At 36.4% G+C, this 18,651-nt stretch overlaps 4 protein-coding genes across 6 annotated transcripts; 1 reads left to right on the forward strand and 3 right to left on the reverse strand.

Annotated features, from left to right (window-relative positions):
• Positions 1-829: 829 nt before the first annotated feature.
• Positions 830-3,295, forward strand: LOC110860389 (phenoloxidase-activating factor 2). Of its 2 annotated transcripts, XM_035860425.1 has the most exons (7): positions 830-1,105; positions 1,182-1,316; positions 1,598-1,722; positions 1,795-2,025; positions 2,095-2,300; positions 2,397-2,471; positions 2,576-3,295. In XM_035860425.1, exons 3-7 carry the CDS (start codon positions 1,622-1,624, stop codon positions 2,644-2,646), a joined length of 684 nt encoding a protein of 227 aa, XP_035716318.1. In that variant the 5' UTR covers positions 830-1,105; positions 1,182-1,316; positions 1,598-1,621; the 3' UTR covers positions 2,647-3,295. The 2 variants fall into 2 exon arrangements, with proteins under 2 accessions (XP_035716318.1, XP_035716317.1); XM_035860424.1 differs by having other exon boundaries at positions 1,598-2,025.
• Positions 3,296-3,413: 118 nt separating this feature from the next.
• Positions 3,414-4,806, reverse strand: LOC110860445. The gene is made up of 5 exons (XM_022109482.2): positions 4,605-4,806; positions 4,366-4,534; positions 3,803-4,283; positions 3,651-3,735; positions 3,414-3,574 (listed from the first exon to the last, which is right to left on the reverse strand). Exons 1-5 carry the CDS (start codon positions 4,657-4,659, stop codon positions 3,498-3,500), a joined length of 867 nt encoding a protein of 288 aa, XP_021965174.1. The 5' UTR covers positions 4,660-4,806; the 3' UTR covers positions 3,414-3,497.
• A 2,107-nt stretch (positions 4,807-6,913) lies between these two features.
• On the reverse strand, positions 6,914-9,772 carry LOC118439218. Its single transcript, XM_035860333.1, has 4 exons — positions 9,484-9,772; positions 8,776-9,257; positions 7,167-7,340; positions 6,914-7,094 (listed from the first exon to the last, which is right to left on the reverse strand). The coding sequence occupies exons 1-4, from the start codon at positions 9,770-9,772 to the stop codon at positions 7,026-7,028; spliced, it is 1,014 nt and encodes a 337-aa protein (XP_035716226.1). The 3' UTR covers positions 6,914-7,025.
• A 5,381-nt stretch (positions 9,773-15,153) lies between these two features.
• On the reverse strand, positions 15,154-18,140 carry LOC110860443. Of its 2 annotated transcripts, XM_022109480.2 has the most exons (4): positions 18,010-18,140; positions 17,658-17,903; positions 15,835-15,981; positions 15,154-15,770 (listed from the first exon to the last, which is right to left on the reverse strand). In XM_022109480.2, the coding sequence occupies exons 1-4, from the start codon at positions 18,052-18,054 to the stop codon at positions 15,342-15,344; spliced, it is 867 nt and encodes a 288-aa protein (XP_021965172.1). In that variant the 5' UTR covers positions 18,055-18,140; the 3' UTR covers positions 15,154-15,341. The 2 variants fall into 2 exon arrangements, with proteins under 2 accessions (XP_021965172.1, XP_035716315.1); XM_035860422.1 differs by lacking the exons at positions 17,658-17,903; positions 18,010-18,140 and adding an exon at positions 16,069-16,696.
• Between the last annotated feature and the right edge of the window lie 511 nt (positions 18,141-18,651).

An 18,651-nucleotide genomic window follows, 5' to 3' on the forward strand; every position in this document is an offset into this window, starting at 1 on the left:
TCGAATGTATTCGGTGCAACTAGTTATTGATTATGTCAGTCTATTCAGTCTACACAGTCTGTCCAAAATATTAAAATTCTACAACTAAATCCAATGAAGAAAATTCAAAATCCACCCCAAATGGAACGTAACGCTATAACCAAGTTGAACTAACATAAAATAATGTCATTCTAATGCAAATTTAATGTTGGGTTCGGCCGCTCAATCTCGCGTTAGAATCAAGTTCGAATAACGAAATTTATGCGATGTTCATGTAATTTCTACGTTATCTTCTCACGTTATTTTTGCGTTTGTATTTATGATATCTTGAAATAACGTTGGAATTGCGTAACTAACGTTATTGCTGTCTGATTCCAACATAAGACAACCGGCCAACTCTAACGTTTAACTGACAACCGAATGTTACCATTGAGGCCCGTCTTGAAGACGGGCTTGTAGGCTAGTTACATAATAATTTTATTAGGTTAAAAAGCTTCAATTCAAAACTGCAATTTCACTGCGCATATATTATCCACGTAATTGTCATAGTCATCGTAACTGCTTTGTTGCTTAAATGCACATACATAATTTAAAGAACACCAGTCTTTCTTTGTCAGATTGTAGGAAAAGCTGTATGAAAAATAACTATGTCAGGTTTTCAATTTTTCGGAAATTCAGTAATTGTAATTTTCCTGTGTTTCGCGAATAAATTTAATCATGTTGTTGGGCAAGGTACGTACGTATAGTTAGTTAATCCCACAATTTACGGAGTTGAGGGGATTAATAAACAAGTTACAAAATTAATAAGGTTCTAAATAAATGCTACTCTTACATAGTGATGGTAATCCGATCGACCGGATTATCCGGCATTTACTATAACATGGATCTGATCCGTCGGATCGGATCCATGTTATAGTAAATGGCCGGATAATGGCCGGATCAAAAAATGATCGGATAGGATCGGATATTGCCGGATTGGATCTACCAACACTACTCTTACATTGATATAGGGCTCATAATTGTGACTCCTGTGCCAACAATCGCCAATCCAGGTCAATGTCAGTGTACGCCTGCTGCAAACTGTGCTGATGGTAGTGCTGGAATTGATCCCAGGGTTTTAGTTAATGTATGCATGCATAAAAAGATGCAAATAACAATTGATGTTAAGAATGAATGAATTTACGTATTTTTGAAATATCTAGCCCACACCTTCCCTTTGCGTACCACCGAACAGGTTTTGCTGTAATCTCATCAGCACGACGACGACACGACCGCCAGCTACGTGCGGGACACAGCAATTGATTCCATTTCCGGCCTATACTGTAGGAGCTGGACAAGTACGTTTTTTTCTGTTTCTGTCGATTTTAAATATTTATTTACCAAAAGTATTTTAAAGTCTATACATGGAAGTTGAGGATTTACCTAATTTAAATTTGGATTTACAAAATTACTTGATAGTTGGAAACTATCATGTTGATGTTTTAAAAATTCTGTCGTACATATACCTAATAAGTTGAAACGCCTATTACTTTCTATGTGAAAACCCTATCCAAACTTATTTATTATGATTAGATCGGCATATTGTGTTTCCGGCTGAATAACAATAATTACTTATTAGGCATCATTCTCTGAATATCCTTGGATGGTTGTAATCCTCGGAAGTGATAACTCATTCATTGGTGGTGGAGTTTTAATCGATGGAAACACAGTGTTAACAGTAGCACACAAAGTCACTCCACTGAGGTTTAGTGAAGATACATTTAATAATTCGTGTAAACTACAGTTCACAAATGTTAAAATTGCAATCTTGTACAGAGTCACGTTAAAAGTTCGTTTAGGAGAATACCTCCTGAACGCTGTCAATGAGCCATACGCCGCCATAGAAATTGCCGTGACTGCAATCCGAATTCATGAGCAGTACCAGGTTGCGAACCTGCAAAATGACCTGGCCGTGTTGAAGTTGGCAAGTTCGGTCGACTTTAACGCAAATCCACACATCCGGCCAATCTGCCTTCCAGCTGCGGGAACATCTTTTGTAGGACAAAGGTAATGATTAAATTTTCATTTAACAACGTGATGATTTGTTATTTGGATTTATGTTTGTATGTTAATTAGGTGTTACGTCTCAGGATTTGGAGCGAGTACCTTGAACGGTGCATATTCTACGGTTATGGGTAAAGTTGACTTGCCGATAATGGACGGTCCAACGTGTCAGGCTAGACTGCAAACGACTCGTCTTGGACCTGGCTTCATTCTTAATCAGCAAGCCTTTCTATGTGCTGGAGGAGAGAATGGGAAAGATTCTTGTACAGGGGATGGAGGTTAGTTAGCCATCTTCTGCGCTATACTTTCAATATCTGTTGCGCTAATGTAGTGAAAAATAATAATTTATAATATTTATTATTTAAAATGGGTAGGTGCCCCGTTAGTATGCCTATCAGGGACTCAGTGGTTCTTGGCTGGCTTAGTATCATGGGGAATAGGATGTGGAGGTATGTTCCTGGCGGGGTGGAGCTTATGGTCTTGAATGATTTTAAATGATAAAGTTTAAACTATATTCACCTATAAAAACTACGTTGCTATTTATGTATTTCAGTTAACACAATTCCTGGTGTGTACACTAACACTGGCAATTATTTGGGGTGGGTTGCCACTAATAGGGTTTGACTTTAATGGCGTTCTGGGTAATCTTATATCTTGTGGTATTTATCATGGTATGTATTCTGGTATTGTGTACACATAATGGTAATAAATTTTGTATGTAATCATAACAGATATACAAAGTGTAGCCTTAACTAATGGTAAACCCGGCTGTTTAGAATATATAACAATATTAATAAATAAGAGTAAATTCTGCCATATAGTAAATGACAAATTTGAAATACGAAGCTTGTTGCGAAATGAGAATACTGATTTCACGTTACTTAATTTGGCATTTCTTTAAAGTGTTAAAGGAATTCAGAATATGTAAAGTACAGTTGACAATTTTTCTACCAACTTCACGGCCATTATTTTCCGGCTTTTACAATATATCTTGTTTACCGATTATCCGTCTTCACTACTTCACAATTTTTGTCATTTGTTAATGATTACTGGTAAAAATGTGAATCAATTTCTGCAAAGTCATACTTGTTAATTTGCTAATTATAGATGCACCACATCGGATTTGTTTTTTGTCCTCATCGCTGATCTTTTCCTCATCAATGTATGTGTTAGAGTCTTTTTTCAACATTTTTCAACTTTTTTCTACAACCTATGTATATATCAATATATTATTTAGCAGATAAAAGCCGAAATTCTGCTAATAATGCGATGATTGGGAAATTATTAAAGTTGGAATATTTGTTTAGTTTGATTGCATGCTTGTAATTAATTTACAAAACGACAATGGGAACGAGGAGAGTAGAGAGGGATAAAAAAAAGTATGAAAGAACTCTACATTTACTTAATTTTATTTATGCCAACAATTAACTCATGGGTAGCATATAAATAAATCCGCAATTATTGCATATATTTATTTACATGGTTCTCTCGTATTCTTGCAACAATTGAGGATAATTGGATACCACCCATTTTGCAAAGCTGGTCATTTCAGCTGTAAAAATATACAATGATAAATACTTAAATAAATACAGACGAAAATTATGATACTTAAAACGTATTAACCGTACCCGGAGTTTCACAAGGATCCTGTGTTGTTGGCGGCGGAGTAGTGGGTGGTCCTGGCCAATTGATAACATCCGCCAGAGGTGTTTCCTAAACCAATTAAAGTAGTAGTTATCAAATAAGTATTGATTACATTATTAATTACATCCTAACTTACAGCAAATTTAGCCACCAAGAAATCGTAAATATAATTATAGAAAAGTTTAATAGTTCCACTCGGACTTTCATAACCAAAGACCCAAAATGGCATCTCCTCCGAAATCCTTTTCAGCACTTGTTGCTCATACTGTACCGTTTCCGTGTTGAACATATCGCTAAAGGTACCAATTATTGAGAGGTTTGACCCACCAAAGAAAAACTCTGAATCCGCAGTAAAATAATTATTGGGGAGGAGACGGATAAATCCTTGATCTATTTGAAACTTTTCGGAAAATCTGATACTGAAAGAATTTGAGGCGATGTCAAAAACACTGTCGCCCCCGATTGGTAAGCCATGAATGGATCCGGATGCATTATACGTTCCAGACAAGCCTCCAACGGAGACATGTAAATAGAATGAAACGAGGCTGAACGAAGTTGAGACGGGGCTAGTGTCAACAAGTTTTACTTCGGAGGAGAGACCCGTCAAAGAAATGTTGCTGTAAAGTAACACATACATATGAATTAAAAACTTGAAATGTTTCCAATTGCCGGGTAAAAATTAGACTTAAATTTACCTACTTTAGGGTACCGCTCAGAGTAAAATTGGGGCCACCAATTTCCAAGATGGTTCTTCGCCAAAGTTGGGGTGTGGGGTCGAGGCCTCGTTCTGTCACCCAGGATGGAAATTCTAGCATAGTATCTTGCAAAAAGTAGCGGAGGCCTTGATCAAAGTCAGTTTGTGCTTGTACTGTAATAAAACATTGTTGTATATAGTTTTATAATTATGCACATTATGACTTGTTTAATTGCTCATTTACCATTTCCAAGTACAATTACGGCAAATGCAACAAGGAATAATTTGAAAAGTTGCATTTTGAATTTGAAGTGCGAGAGGTTGTCGGATGAAATATATAGATGTAGATGATGAGGTGCGATCTGTAGTGGGCAGGAATAGGTCACTGAGTCGTATTTATTTGAGATTCGGGTTTTTAAGGTCGTCACGATTGACGTTATTGTCTCAAGTTGTGTGTGGTAATTGAATCTAATATGTCAAACTAAATCTGTAATAGATCAATACTGTGTAAATAATTTTGGAGTACGTGCATTGCGTCATTGTATTCTTTATCAGCTCGGGTGGAAATACCGTTGTACTTATTACACCTGCGACACGATAAAGATATAATAACACAGGTAATATGATTTTATTTATTTGTAAATGCTTATAATTGTACAGTCCCAATATGTAATACCACTGGTATTATACCAGTAAATGTTACGGTTGTGAGATAATTGAAAATATCTGTAAACATAGTTGATTATTGATTCCAATTGACAGGGTATTTAATGGAACATGCATTTTTACTTAAGTCTGAGAGATGGTTGAATGGTTAAATTGTTGAGTGATAAATTATTATGCTCTTAAAAATTGTAGTTGTGTTGGAGATACATATGTGCATATTACAGATAAATATATAAATTGTGCAATTATAATCATGTCATGCTTTGTTTCAGTAATGGTCCTGCTTTTAGCTTCTCAGCACTGCATAAATAATTTGGTCTTAATTGTGTTAAAAGCAAGTAATAATTTTCAAGTTATTGAAATTTCCCATAGAAATGATTACAAGTGTATTTCCTTATTCTTTTCCATGCACTCTCAATAAAGTTGAGTGAAAATCGCACTAACACAACTAGTGGGATAAATTTTAGTCAACGTTGAGCGAAATTCCTACTACATTGACTAAAATTTACTCCACCTTGACTAAATTTTACACCAATAACTGTGTTAGTGCGATTTTCACTCAAAGTTGAGCAAATTTTAATCAAATTTATTTAGAGTGTGGATTGGACAATTGCAACAAGATGTGATGTCGTCAAATCTCCTGTAAAATTTCGAAAAGACTGTCCCGTTAAATTTTACGTAACATTCCAGCATTCTGGTGGACTGTTGACATTACGAATTAGCCACTCAGGGGGCAGGTGTGTTTCCTGCCTGGTTATTAAAAAAATCCTCGTCATGATTTGAGATATTGAAGGGACACAAATGTTTTGATGGAAGAAATACGTCCGTTGACATGGCATAGTACAGTACAAAACAGGGTGTGGAAAAACGCGATTCTTGAATCAAGTCCAACCTTTTTGGATTTTTGATCGTTAGTTTTTAGTCTTTATCTGTCTAATTAATTCAAACTGAAAAAGACTCGAAGAGGCGAGCCCAGGTGCTTTATGCACAAGGGAATTACCAAACATGAGAAATGGCCCATAAATTAAGTACAAATTCCTTAGATATAACGAAATCGTAATCAGTTCTGATGCACTAAAAATCATGATAAATAACAATGTCCTTTCCATAGTTGATAGTACATCCGCACCATGTTATCATCATTATCATCACTATATCATAAATTAACTTATGTAATAGTATATTGAATAATGGAAATTTGACTTGTTTTGCTGATGACTCATACATATGTATACTTCTTTGAGTATGCAAAAAATCTTCAATCTCTCAAGGATAATGTTAACACTGATATGTCATATATTGTTAAGTATGAAAATGATAATGGGATGTCTATGCACAAGAAGAAGACAAATTTGTTACTTAACGTTAATTTTAATTTATGCTTTGCAAAAGACCAGACAGACAGAGAGAGAGATAATGAACGAAAATGGAACTTGAGGCCACTCTTTTTATGCAAGGGCTTATCTTTATATTTGTCAGATATGCCAACATTGCTCTCGATCTGAGTGTGTGAAAAAATTTGTCTGAGGATTCAACCTTCGTTACTATATGAATAAGGTTATACTAGTTTTATTGTAAACCGTTCCGTTCATATAGCGAAACGTTTCTAAATTAATAATTTACAAAAAGAACCTTTCAGTCATTAATTTGTAGTAATATGCTTTTGTATGAGATATGTATGTTGTTTGTTGGGCATGTATATTCCTCATGTCCCACAATGTGTCATATCTGTGATGATAAAATATCGTTCACCCTTGATAAATTGTATTCAATTAACCATTTAATTTAATTTTATATTTTTTTGTGTATTAAAAATTAATAGCTAGAAATTAATAATTCCAAATTAATTAATTGTTAACTATTTTCTTACCCACCACCAATTAATTACTTTATTAAGAACTTATTTTTATTTTACATGAAGTTATGCAAATAATATTCTACAACGACTATGCTATTCTATTACACAAATTCATATTGTATTATGTGCTACAATCTTTAGTCACCCGTTCCTTTCCGATTCTTTCATTTGTGCAATCACGATCACAAAGGTGACCACCGTGCTTATCATCTGAATTGCGGGGAAAGATATACTATTCAAATTTAAGAAATACATGAATTTGTTTAAATATCTCAACCTCACCGTTGCAATTAGTCTTCTGTCCAATGTGAAAAAGTTCGAAGGACAAATTTCGAATTTTTCGAGACCCATAAGTTGTCGTAATTCCAAAACAAGGGGACAAACCGAGGGATCATAGGTAGACTGTTTACCTCCAGTGGTTCCCAGGTAGGACAAAGTTGCGCTAATCTTGTCACGCTAGAATTTAAAAAAAACATTACGTAAGTACAAAATTGACCTCTGCCAATTTATTCAAGTCTCCGAATTTTCAAATCCCCGCCGGTAAATGCACGAGTTCCAACATGGGCGCACAGATCCAACCCCAGGTCAACAGAAGACTCATTACGGGTGTGACAAGAGAATGGTAGGGTTGCCGCGGGTAGCGAAAATGCTACCCCGTTACCCGGCCCGCTACCCGCAGCCCAACTACCCGTTCCCGCACGGGTACCCGTGCGTATACCCGTTGCCCGTTACCCGTTTTGAGAATTCAGTTAAACATTAACCAACTACCAAAATAACACAGATTTAATTAATTAGTTACCCCTCTAGGGTAATAAGAACCTTGAGGGAATGCCTAGAAGTTGCCAACGATAAAAATTTTATCGTTAGCAACTTCTAGCAGCACTCCCTAATTTTATCATAAAATTAGCTGTATTTAGCTAACTGTTCATGAAAACAAACTTGTTGACTTAGGGTTAGCCAAGAAAGCAGTGAGACTTGATTGTTGACATTTTCATTTAAATGACATTTTTATTTAAAAACATTGGCTTGCAACTTCAATTTTTGCTTTAAATCGTATCATATTTTTTTACTCCTACAAAATCAAGTTGAAAGATCACCAGTCCCACATTACTATGAAATTGAAAGATCGCCAATCCCACATTACTATGAAATTACTAAACTGTTAAAGCAAGTAAGTTATGCTTCAGAAACAATAATTTCTTCCGGTTTTCTGAATTTATAATAGGATAGTGTGAAGTGCAAATTTCCGATTTTGTTTAAATTTTGAAATTGTGTCGTTCAAGTGAATGCAGGACAGTTTGAGCGATGTTTGGAATTTGTCAAAATATTTGGGATCAAAATTGAAGAAATATCGATTTTTATTGGTAACGAAGTGGATTTTCCCCACTTGTAAAAATCGCTCCCTTTTCAAATTTGACTGGAAAATGTTTAATAAATTCTTACTATCACACAAACTGCCTCAATAAACACGTTGGTTGTATTGACTTTAACCTCATATTTCAAATCTGAATGTTGCAAATCGCACCAGCTCATTGTTAGTATTGCACTGAGACTGTCGCAGAATTTCCGAAAAATTACGCACACTATCAACAATGATTAAATTCTGCACCAATGATGCAAAATAAAATGTCAAAGTACATATATAACTCTTATATAAATCAACTGCTCACTGGCTGCGCAAGGCGAGCTATTTAATTATGTAAAATCGAAATACCCGTTACCCGTGCGGGTAGTAGTAACTACCCGCAGACAAACGGGTACCCGCAGACAAACGGGTACCCGCAATATCGTGCGAGTATGCGGGTAACGGGTACCCGGCCCGTTACCCGCGGCAACCTTAGAGAATGGCTATTTTAAATTTTAAAGCGTCTAAAGTTAAATAAAAAACTACCTTATTCTTGATATCCTGACCAACCTCAATGATCACGACCATCTTCAAAACTCCAAACAAGACAATCACAACCATTGCCATCGTCTGCTTAATTGCTTGACCATCTCCAGCTGCAGAATTGCTTACTCTGTACACTGTGACGAGCAAGACGTGCACGGACGTTATTAAAATAAGTATGGACATCGTTCCAAAAACAAAAATAAACTGATCCCCCAACGAGTTTGCTTTCGCCAAAATTTTCATCAGATGCCCCATTTTAGTTAACGGTGTCAAAAAATTATGGCCACCAAACGCTTTTATCCCGCCACAATAGTGACACATTAGCGGGTGTTCGTTCTCCAGATGGAGGTCCAACTGGGTGAGAGATTTTCGTACAGCGCGATGAAAATATATGAAAAGGGAGATGAAAACGGTAAATACTATTTCACAAAGGACGTTAGCCGCATGGGTAAATATTTCGGCGGCGATCGGTGTTCCAGTGCCTGAAATGAAGTCAAAACGTATTGAATTTATTTATGCTGTATGTTATCAATTTTGTAAGTAAAGTATGAATGTTCACGGCTTTAGATTACTGTTTTGCTTATAATTTTGAAAACGCTTATATGTAATGCAAATTTTGCGATTTTTACCAACCCAGTCCTACATATCTCTCTTCGCTACCTGCAGTAGACATTTTATGAATTTTCCCTACCGCCAAATTGACCATACCTTGTACAAGCAAGTTTAGCGGGAGATACTTGTATCCCCTAAAATCTGACGAATCTTCAAACAGATTATCTAAATCCTTCGACATGACGGAAACCATAGTCCAGGCACTGACGACAGAGCCGATCGAAAGGATGTAAAACTGGGGGCCAAATATTGACGGAGAATCCAGAAGTCCCAATTGACCCATAGATTCCAAGAGAGATCGGATTTTTGTAGTCTGCCAAAGCGCCATCGGATGCCAGAGGACTCGTTGAACGAAAAAGATGGAAAGATATGCCATAAAAATCATTTTGTCTGTGGAGCTTTCCGAACTCCTGTACCATTCTGAGGATTGTGTGTACCATGGGATTATTTGGAGGAAAGTAGAGGAAGAAATGGTACACAGGAAGGTACACGCGACATACGATGCGGTTGAAATTGTTATGTGGCCCAATTCCAGTTTTATTGGGAGGATTCCTAGGTAGCGGGTGATGGTTAGAAAAAGTTGGACGGAAGAGGTTTCCTTAGTCGGTTTCATGACACTATCCTTCGCCAACAAGCGACAAGATACTGGCAATTTAGTGGATTAGTAATGAACCACTTTTTCTAGGGGAAACTACATAATTATCAAATGCACTTAGCTGATTGGAGTGGAGGTTAATTGGACTTCGTGTCTTGAGAATGCTGTCAATTGGTAAATTAAACAACATGATTTTGGATACACGTTTCACCTATGATGAGCACATTATCACAAATTAATCCAAGTTCGCAAGAACACGAAATAAATTACGGGTTCCATTACTCGCTCATAACTTATGGAAATGTAGACAAACATTTATTGATTGGTGAGTGAGAGTTAAGTAAAAAAAATTGTGCAATATACGAAATTGTCCCTAATGTATTGCCTCCCGATTTAAGTATACTTATATAGGTAACCAATGTAAATTTGATAAAGTGGTTTACATATTAACATATTTACATGAGTAAGCTCAATCGTTCACTTTCTTGTAAAAAAGATATTAAATACGGTTCTGCATATGAGAATCTAACTTTAGTATGAGACAGTTTTTTGAGATTATAGAAAAACTAGCCGATAAGCCGGACATAAAGACGGGCCGAATTTTAAATTGGTCAATAACAGCTAAATTCCTAGGCAATTTTATATGGTTGCCATTTTTTATTGGCAAGGAATTTTTTCAGATTGCTAGGCAATTATATTAATGTTGGTAGGAGATTCTTTTTTAAAAAATTTGAAATTTGGCACACGGTAGTCCAGAAAGATTGTGGTTGAATGACATTCGTATTTTTGAAATCTCTCAAAAAGGCCAAAGGTTATGACCTTTTCAAAAAACGCTCACTTTTCAGCCACAACTAGTAATTTTTTTTCCTTGGAGGTTTTATTTTTTAATCGATAGGTCGAATCATTCTGAAAATTTTGATATGTCATTCAACTCTACGATTTTTTTGAACAAAGTTATGAATTTCTGAAAAACGGCTCGCCGACGGAATTTGACAAAATCTCCCATAAGAGCAATGCTAAAGTTTTACAGATTTGTAAATTTTTATCCGTATATTATGTTTTATTGTCTCAGGAAATACACGACCAGAGCGTAACAACTTCGCAGCACCAGATTTTATAGACTTTGTAATCTAAAATTGGAATTTGATATGGTTTACGATGATTGTGCCGGAATATAAGACTATAAAGAATATAAAGAATTTTATTACTTTTTAATTTGCTAAAAATAGTGATATACCTACCTACAGTATGTAACTGAATTATGCCTACGATTTTGAATTAGTATAGTTCCTGCATTTGTTGAAATAAAAATCAAAAATTTTGCGCAAACACACATAAAACACAAACACAACACACCCCAGGAATCGTGACTGTGTGCGCAAACACACAGTCACGATTAGATATCGAAAAAATTTCACACAGGTCAAAGGTCGCAATTTTTTACCTGAAAATCCAAAAATCAGCTATCCTAAGAAAATTTTTTTCTTTGTGGTTTTATTTTATAAAGTTGAGGCAACTCATACTGAGGAGGAACACTTCAGAACATGTCCCTCTCAGAATTAGATGCCCTTTGGGTATGTTGTAGTACCCCATGAGTGAACTAAACTCCTGAAAGGGTTTGATGCCATGGCCACATTTACGCCTGCCACACCCACTTAAAGGGGTCAAAAACACGAAAATCGTCACTTTCAAACGCTCGCCAAAAATCCAATTTTGATCGGATTTCCGCAACTTAAGCATTTTCGTGATTCCAGATAGTTGTTTTATAATATCCGACATCAAAATATATTTTTTAAATTTTTTGAGTATTTTCGAAAATTTTCTGAGCAGGGGTGTGTCTTCGAAAAAATCAAAATTTCAAAAAAGTTGAGTTTGATATTGGATATCTTAAAGCAACTATCTAGGATCACAGAAATGCTTAAATTATGAAAATCCGATCAAAATTGGATTTTTGGTGAATTTTTAAATGAACAAAACAGTGTATTTTTCGTATTTTTTGAGTGGGTGTGGCGGGCACAAATGGGGCCATGGCATCAAACCGTTTCAGGGTTTTGATACACTCATGGGGAACTACAAAATATCCATAGGGCATCGAATTCTGAGAGGGACATGTTCTGAAGTTCCCCTCCTGAGAATTTTCATATGCGGATCACCGCTGTAGCATTTTTTATACAACCACAGTGATTTTTCAAAAAGTACAGGTTCGAAAAGTTATAACATTGCTCTTTTGGGGCAAAATCTCAAACCTTTACCTCGGGTCCGAATACCCAGTTTGCGCCGAGGAAAAAGGCAGGCATGCTTTTTTGACTGCCTTTTTGGTCTTTTTTGCCCCCAACAAATGTATGCCTTTTTGCTCAAAATGGGGCGTTATGAAACAATTTTTTCTAAATGAAATCTTAGACGACAAAGAGTAAGGTTTTGTCAATCTCAATAAAATTCTGAGCATTTTGGTGGGTGACTTTACCAAAATCAAAGAACGTTCAGCTTTGCATGTTATCAAGTGGAGAATTTAAAATATTATCCGATTTTGTTCGAATCACCCACCAAAATGCTCAGAATTTTGTCCACAACCTGAATATCTATTTCGATTTCGAAAATTATCAAAATTCTGGAAGTTTTATTCTTCCAATGTTCTAAGCATTCATTCGGGCAAAAGGCATCAAAATGGCAAAAAGGCTAAAAGGCATCAAAAAAAGCAAAAAGGCAGGCTTTTTGCACACACTGCCGGTCGCCTATGAAGAGGACTCCGTGGAGGAGGAGAAAAGTAAAATCGCTGCGTCCCATAGGATTTTAGGTGGGGTTATTCTTCCTCATAAAACAAACGTTCTCTATCTATTTCGATACAGTTCTTAACTATACGGTTAATGCGATATTGCTACTACAAATTATACTAGCAATATCGCTCATAGTTAAAAAATCAAAATTGAACGTTTAAAAAGCATTGCTTATTCTTTCACTTCCGCAGCCGACAGACGAAGTCATGTCGATTATATAAATTATTGTGGATATTACGCATATAAAGCTTGGGCCGAAAGAATGTGAGACACTAACAATGTTAAATTTCAAAACTTAATAACTCCACATGTAGTTGACTCACCTGAAAAAATCCGATCCAAGTTATTCATCACTTCGCCTTATCTCTTATGTTGACGGTTACCTGCTGGGTAGAGCTAAATCCAAGATTCATTGGTAATAGGGTGTGGGAGAATTTTTCCTAACTACGACCTTTGGGGTCCAGAAACCATTCTTTTTGATGATTTTGGCAGAATATGACACGGTTTTGAAGGTTCCTGTGTCATCTCAAAGCTACACGGATTGTTTCACGGGGGGCATTTGTCATTACAGATTATGAGACTATATAGGGTGTGGTTCAGGGGTTGCACATTCAGCTCAATAACATCATTCAAACAATTTGTTCCCGAATTTTCACTGCCTGAGGAAAAAAATTCACATTTGTCTTGCCCATACAATTTATGCCCAACGAAGCAGGATGGGGGACCGATTATTATTTTATTATTTTTTAATTCCTGGACTCAGGTGGCGTAGATACGGTCGTTTTGTTTATTGGATTTTGCCTCATTTATAAAAATTTTCATAGGTATTCGTTTCTACTTTTCATGCGCGCACCGCTTGGTAACCGCCGGCTTATAGTGAGATGATTCTAAATTTGTCGTGCAGTTAGCAAGTTCTGGTTTCTACATTTTAAGTCTTTAAGCCCAAGGTCCTAATTAATTCCATAGGACATGGTTTCAGGTAAAACGTTCATTTGTAGGGCCATTTTTGTGGCTCCGGCGTAGATTCCGGCGAATTCGTTTCTTCAGAGCCTCAATAATTATTGAGGTTCGGGAACAAATTGTTTGAATTATGACGTTTTGGACCTAGGCAGGCTACTTCTTTTTGAAAAGTTTGTTAATAACGCAGATTTGTGTACACCAACCGTCGCCTTGTTAATGGCACGGTTGATAAGCTGATGTTAAACTTCAGTGTTCTACAGTACTATGAAAATCTCAGTGACATTTTGTTACGTCCTCGCTTATAAAATTATGATAGATAGTTCTTTATAGTTAATTTAACGTAGATTATGAAAACAAATATTAGAACTTACGAAAAAAATTCCTTCCCAATTTATGTTGCGCTTTTGGATGAGAGTCAATAGTTATTAATGGACTAGGTATGGAACTAATTTCCACCAGGCAGCAGATTCCCGTACTTCTTCGATGATGTTTCGACAGATAATGAAAAACGCTTGATGACAACATGAAACGCTGATAGTCATTTTACTACATATTTTTGGCTTACATATTTGGTTGTAATTTACACCAATCTGGCGTTCGCTGACATTTAATACTTTGCCCAGACTACTTTATTGTAGACCGAGTATCTTATTTCCCCAGCTTTTTGAGCCTCCCTCTCTTAAAATAATACGTCATTTTCGTTGCGTGCCTTTTACCTTTTTTGTGAGTGAGAGCACACTCTTTGAGTAAGAAGGTCTTTTGGTTGTCGATTAATTTGTGCGAGTGTCGATAATAAATTAGTTTCATTAGTATTAAAGTAATATCTGCACTGTTTTTGAACTGTTTATTGGAGCTCAGCGGAAGAAGTCCGTTTTAATCGAACATTTAAGTTAACAATTAAATAAGCACCGAGATCTCATCCCCGGCACGTGTTTACGAGAGGAATCATTTGTACGGGTAGTCTTTTGTCATTCCTCCAAAACTTTTAGTGATGTTTACTGTAGTTTGCAAGTTAGTTTTTCACATGACTTTGCTCATATCTTTAAAATGGAGTGCAGTTGGGTGGTACTGTCTGGATTCGTCTGATTCGAGTTGAGTAGTGGGAGTAACTATATAACGTATTTTCCAATCCAACATGTAACTTATGTAATCCAACGATACCGGTTGTTGGCATGGTGAAAATTTCGAACAAAAATAGGCACAGGAACAAAAGTTATAGCTGTGTTTGTGCCGGGCTCGCGCGCAAAAACGGGTCGGGGAGGACTTTCTGAACACGGTGTACATAGTGGCATCAGAATATTGCATTATGCAACTTTGCATATATATGTGACGCCAATCAATGATTAATCATCAAACATATTGCATTTCCAATTTCTTGTTCTCAGAAAATTGTTTAGTATTCGGATCGATCTGGAAGTTATGATTCACGAAAAGACATTTCCTAGAGCTGTTTTTTATTTCAAGTTTATTTAAGAATATGCATATTTCTATTTCATTTTAATTGTTCCAATATGTTTTAATTACATTAGTACTTTACTGAAAACCGAAAGTCGTCCTTAATTAGGACTCCTTATGAATCACCGTTTTCAAAACTAATCTTTATTTATTATGGATTTCAATAAAAATTATTCATAGTCCTGTGGTGGAACGTAATAATCATTTGTAGCAGTTTCAGCATAATTCGAAGGTGCTGCCTGGTTCCCATGGTTGAAGGGAATATTTGCTTGCGGATGGTATTCATTTTCCAAGTTGGATCCAGTGTTGCTGGGCTGCCGGGTTTGAAATCGTACATTTGAGGGTTGGTATTGAGCCGGAGGTTGGTACGGGTTCTGAGAAGAGTATTGGATTTCCTGCGGTTGAACGGGATATTTTGTTGGAGTTGGGTTTTGGTGTGGTTTCGGATTTGGGGGTGGGGCTTGGAATTGTGCCATGTTGGGAGGAACATATTGCTGTTGCGTAACAAATACAGTTTGTGGTGCAGGCTTATCTTGGCGCTGACATGACACAACGCAGGCAGTCACGAAAAATAAAATTGCATCCAAAAGGCAGAGTAACTAAGAACAGAGAAGTGAGGAAATAGTACCGTCAAAATTAAAAGATTATGTTTAATTGGCTTACCCCAGCGGCCCCTTTGTTAATAGATTTCGCCTCCTTCCTTACCCCAGAATCAAGTTCAAGGTATATCTCAATTCTAACTGTTGCATAGATTAAGGCGAGTCCCGCTACTGCTATTAATATTCCAGCCATTGTGACGAATATGATGTCCTGTAGGATAAATTATTGGGATTAGGTGATCCTGTGTTATGAACTAGGGCAGTTAATATAGAAAGTTCAATATTATAACTTAATTACCATGTTAATGATAAAGAATATGCACTTGTTATATTTTGCTGTTCCGAGAATTCGTGAAATCAATATTACTCGATATCCCATTTCAATTCTATGCGGACATATCCAATATTATGCCCAATGAATAAGGATAATGTTCGAGTATTTATGGGAATCAGGCGCGCATTATTATAGATCGACAAGATTACTATCTCAGACACCAGATCAAGATCACACATAATATCTTATCTTTGATATTCGACTTTAGCCTTTGATCGGTTTGATCATGATATTGAACTCGCTCAAGGATATTTTATATATCTTAAGCTTGATCTTAATCTTCTAAAGTATGAATCTTACGAGTTTGATCGTTTATCTTGGGAATTTTATTGGTTTGTCTTGATCTGTGATCCTGATCTTGAGGAGCAAGAAAATTATCTTCATCTGATGTCTTTCTCTCTGATGAGCTTTATTCTTTCCTACATATATCTGCTTATTAAAATGGAACATTACACAGGAGGACGAAATACAAATTAACGCAAGTAGTAATCAAAAACTAACGAAAACGTTTAAGATTATTAGACGCATGTATACTGATATTTTTGCTGATTCTGGCAGAATTAAGAACTATGCAGAAAAAAATGTCGGTTTTGTAATAAATAAAGTGCGGCAAAGCACGATACATAAGTAGCGCAATAATGCTGAGAATGCTGAGAATGCTGAGAATTAATTTGCGCTATAAAGCTCAAATTAATTAAATTAATTAATTAAAGTAATTAATTAATTAATTGATTGACTGATTGATTAATTAATTGATTAATGATTGATTAATTAATTGATTGACTGATTGATTAATTAATTGATTAATTGAATAATGATTGATTAATTAATTGACCACATGCTCTATACTGCGACATGTCGACAACACAGAGAAACATGTTTTGCCCAAATTTCATGCAAATCGCCCAAAAAATGCAGAAATTAGGCCATGGCGACGTTTTTCGACATGATGTCGACAAAGTGGCCACACCCCCTTAAGGGTGTCACCCAACCCCCGTGATGAACATGTGTTAAAGATTTCAGGTCGCTGCGACAAACGGTTCTCGAGTTATAGTGTTGACAGACAGACGGACGGACAGACGGACAAACTAACTAACCGATCGCATAAAGTAGCTTGCGCTACTTAATAAAGTGCGGCAAAGCACGATACATAAGCTGCGCAAAAATGCTTAGAATCCTTCACAAAATAAAACAAATAATTCACCGATTCAAATTTTAATAATGCCTAAAAACGAATTAATTAAAAACAAACTAATTATCTTTAATTGACCACATGCTCTATACTGCGACATGCCGACAACCCCGAAAAACATGTTTTGCCCAAATTGTGACACCGCGACCACACCCCCTGGCGCCGAGGGGGTGTGGTTCAAAAGTTAACGGGATCCTCCCCCTGGGGTCATGTGTATGATGCCGCAGCCGAATTTCCATTATCTTGATACGTTCTCGACTTATAGTGTTGACGGACAGACGGACAGACAGACGGGCAGACGGACAGACTAACTAACCGATCGCATAAAGTATTTAGCTTGTGCTACTTAATAAATACATACCACTGTTTTTAGAACGGGAATGTTCTTGTTCGCCAAGACTGAGAACGCAACCAAATTAATCAAGGCCAAGACGGATAGCACGATGGAAATGTAAACGAATAGTTGCTCCAGAGGTTTCGTTTCATGGGGGCAATCTGTGTCCCGCTTGCAAGCTTCATAGGCAAGTGGCTCATCAAAAAAATACATATTGATGATCGAGTCATAATGTGCGGTTACCCCAACGGCGGTAGCGACGAATAAGATAATCTAAATTTGGAAAAGTATTTACACGTAAGCGCCCAGGGATTCAAACCAGGTAAACTAATTAATTGTTAATTAATTATACTGATTAATTAGTAGTTGATTTACTCACGGTGGTAATTATTTTAAAGATGCCTGGTTTCGTGAAAAGGTACATGTTGAACTTGGGGCTTTTTCGGGTCTAATGTTGTACACCAATGAAGTCAAAATTAGCACTGACGTGATTGCAGAACCACATCGTTTAGATATATGAACATTTTACGGAATATAGTGACGGGATCAAAATGGACGGAAAGATAAGCTAAATTGATTTGAGATATGTAGTACGAGGTAGTATATACTTATTTGCAATTATTGTATGTAGAGTAACTATAGATTACTTGCGATTACGATTGAAAGAGGACACACAATTAGTCATTCAATGATGAGTTATTAGCGATGAAGGCTTCCTGAGTGATGGTGCATACGTGAGCTCTGTGCAAACTTACCCATCCTGTCCAAACGTTATCGCTCCAAGCAGAATCGCTGATAATCCTTTGATTGCGATTATATGTAGTCCAGGATGTTGATAGTGCGGTGCAATGTAATCGTAATAAATAATTTTTTTGTTGCGAGCAATAAATATTTCGGTTAAAGTAACCATGAGATGATTTTAAGCAAGAAATTATATACATGTATTTTTGCACATAACTGATGCAGATTATGAAACTTTGGTCCCCATTCGTGCAAAATATTATTTCTTACAATGCGAAGG

This window comes from Folsomia candida, unplaced genomic scaffold, assembly GCF_002217175.1.
Source record: "Folsomia candida strain VU population unplaced genomic scaffold, ASM221717v1 Fcan01_Sc032, whole genome shotgun sequence".
Lineage (NCBI taxonomy): Eukaryota > Metazoa > Arthropoda > Collembola > Entomobryomorpha > Isotomidae > Folsomia > Folsomia candida.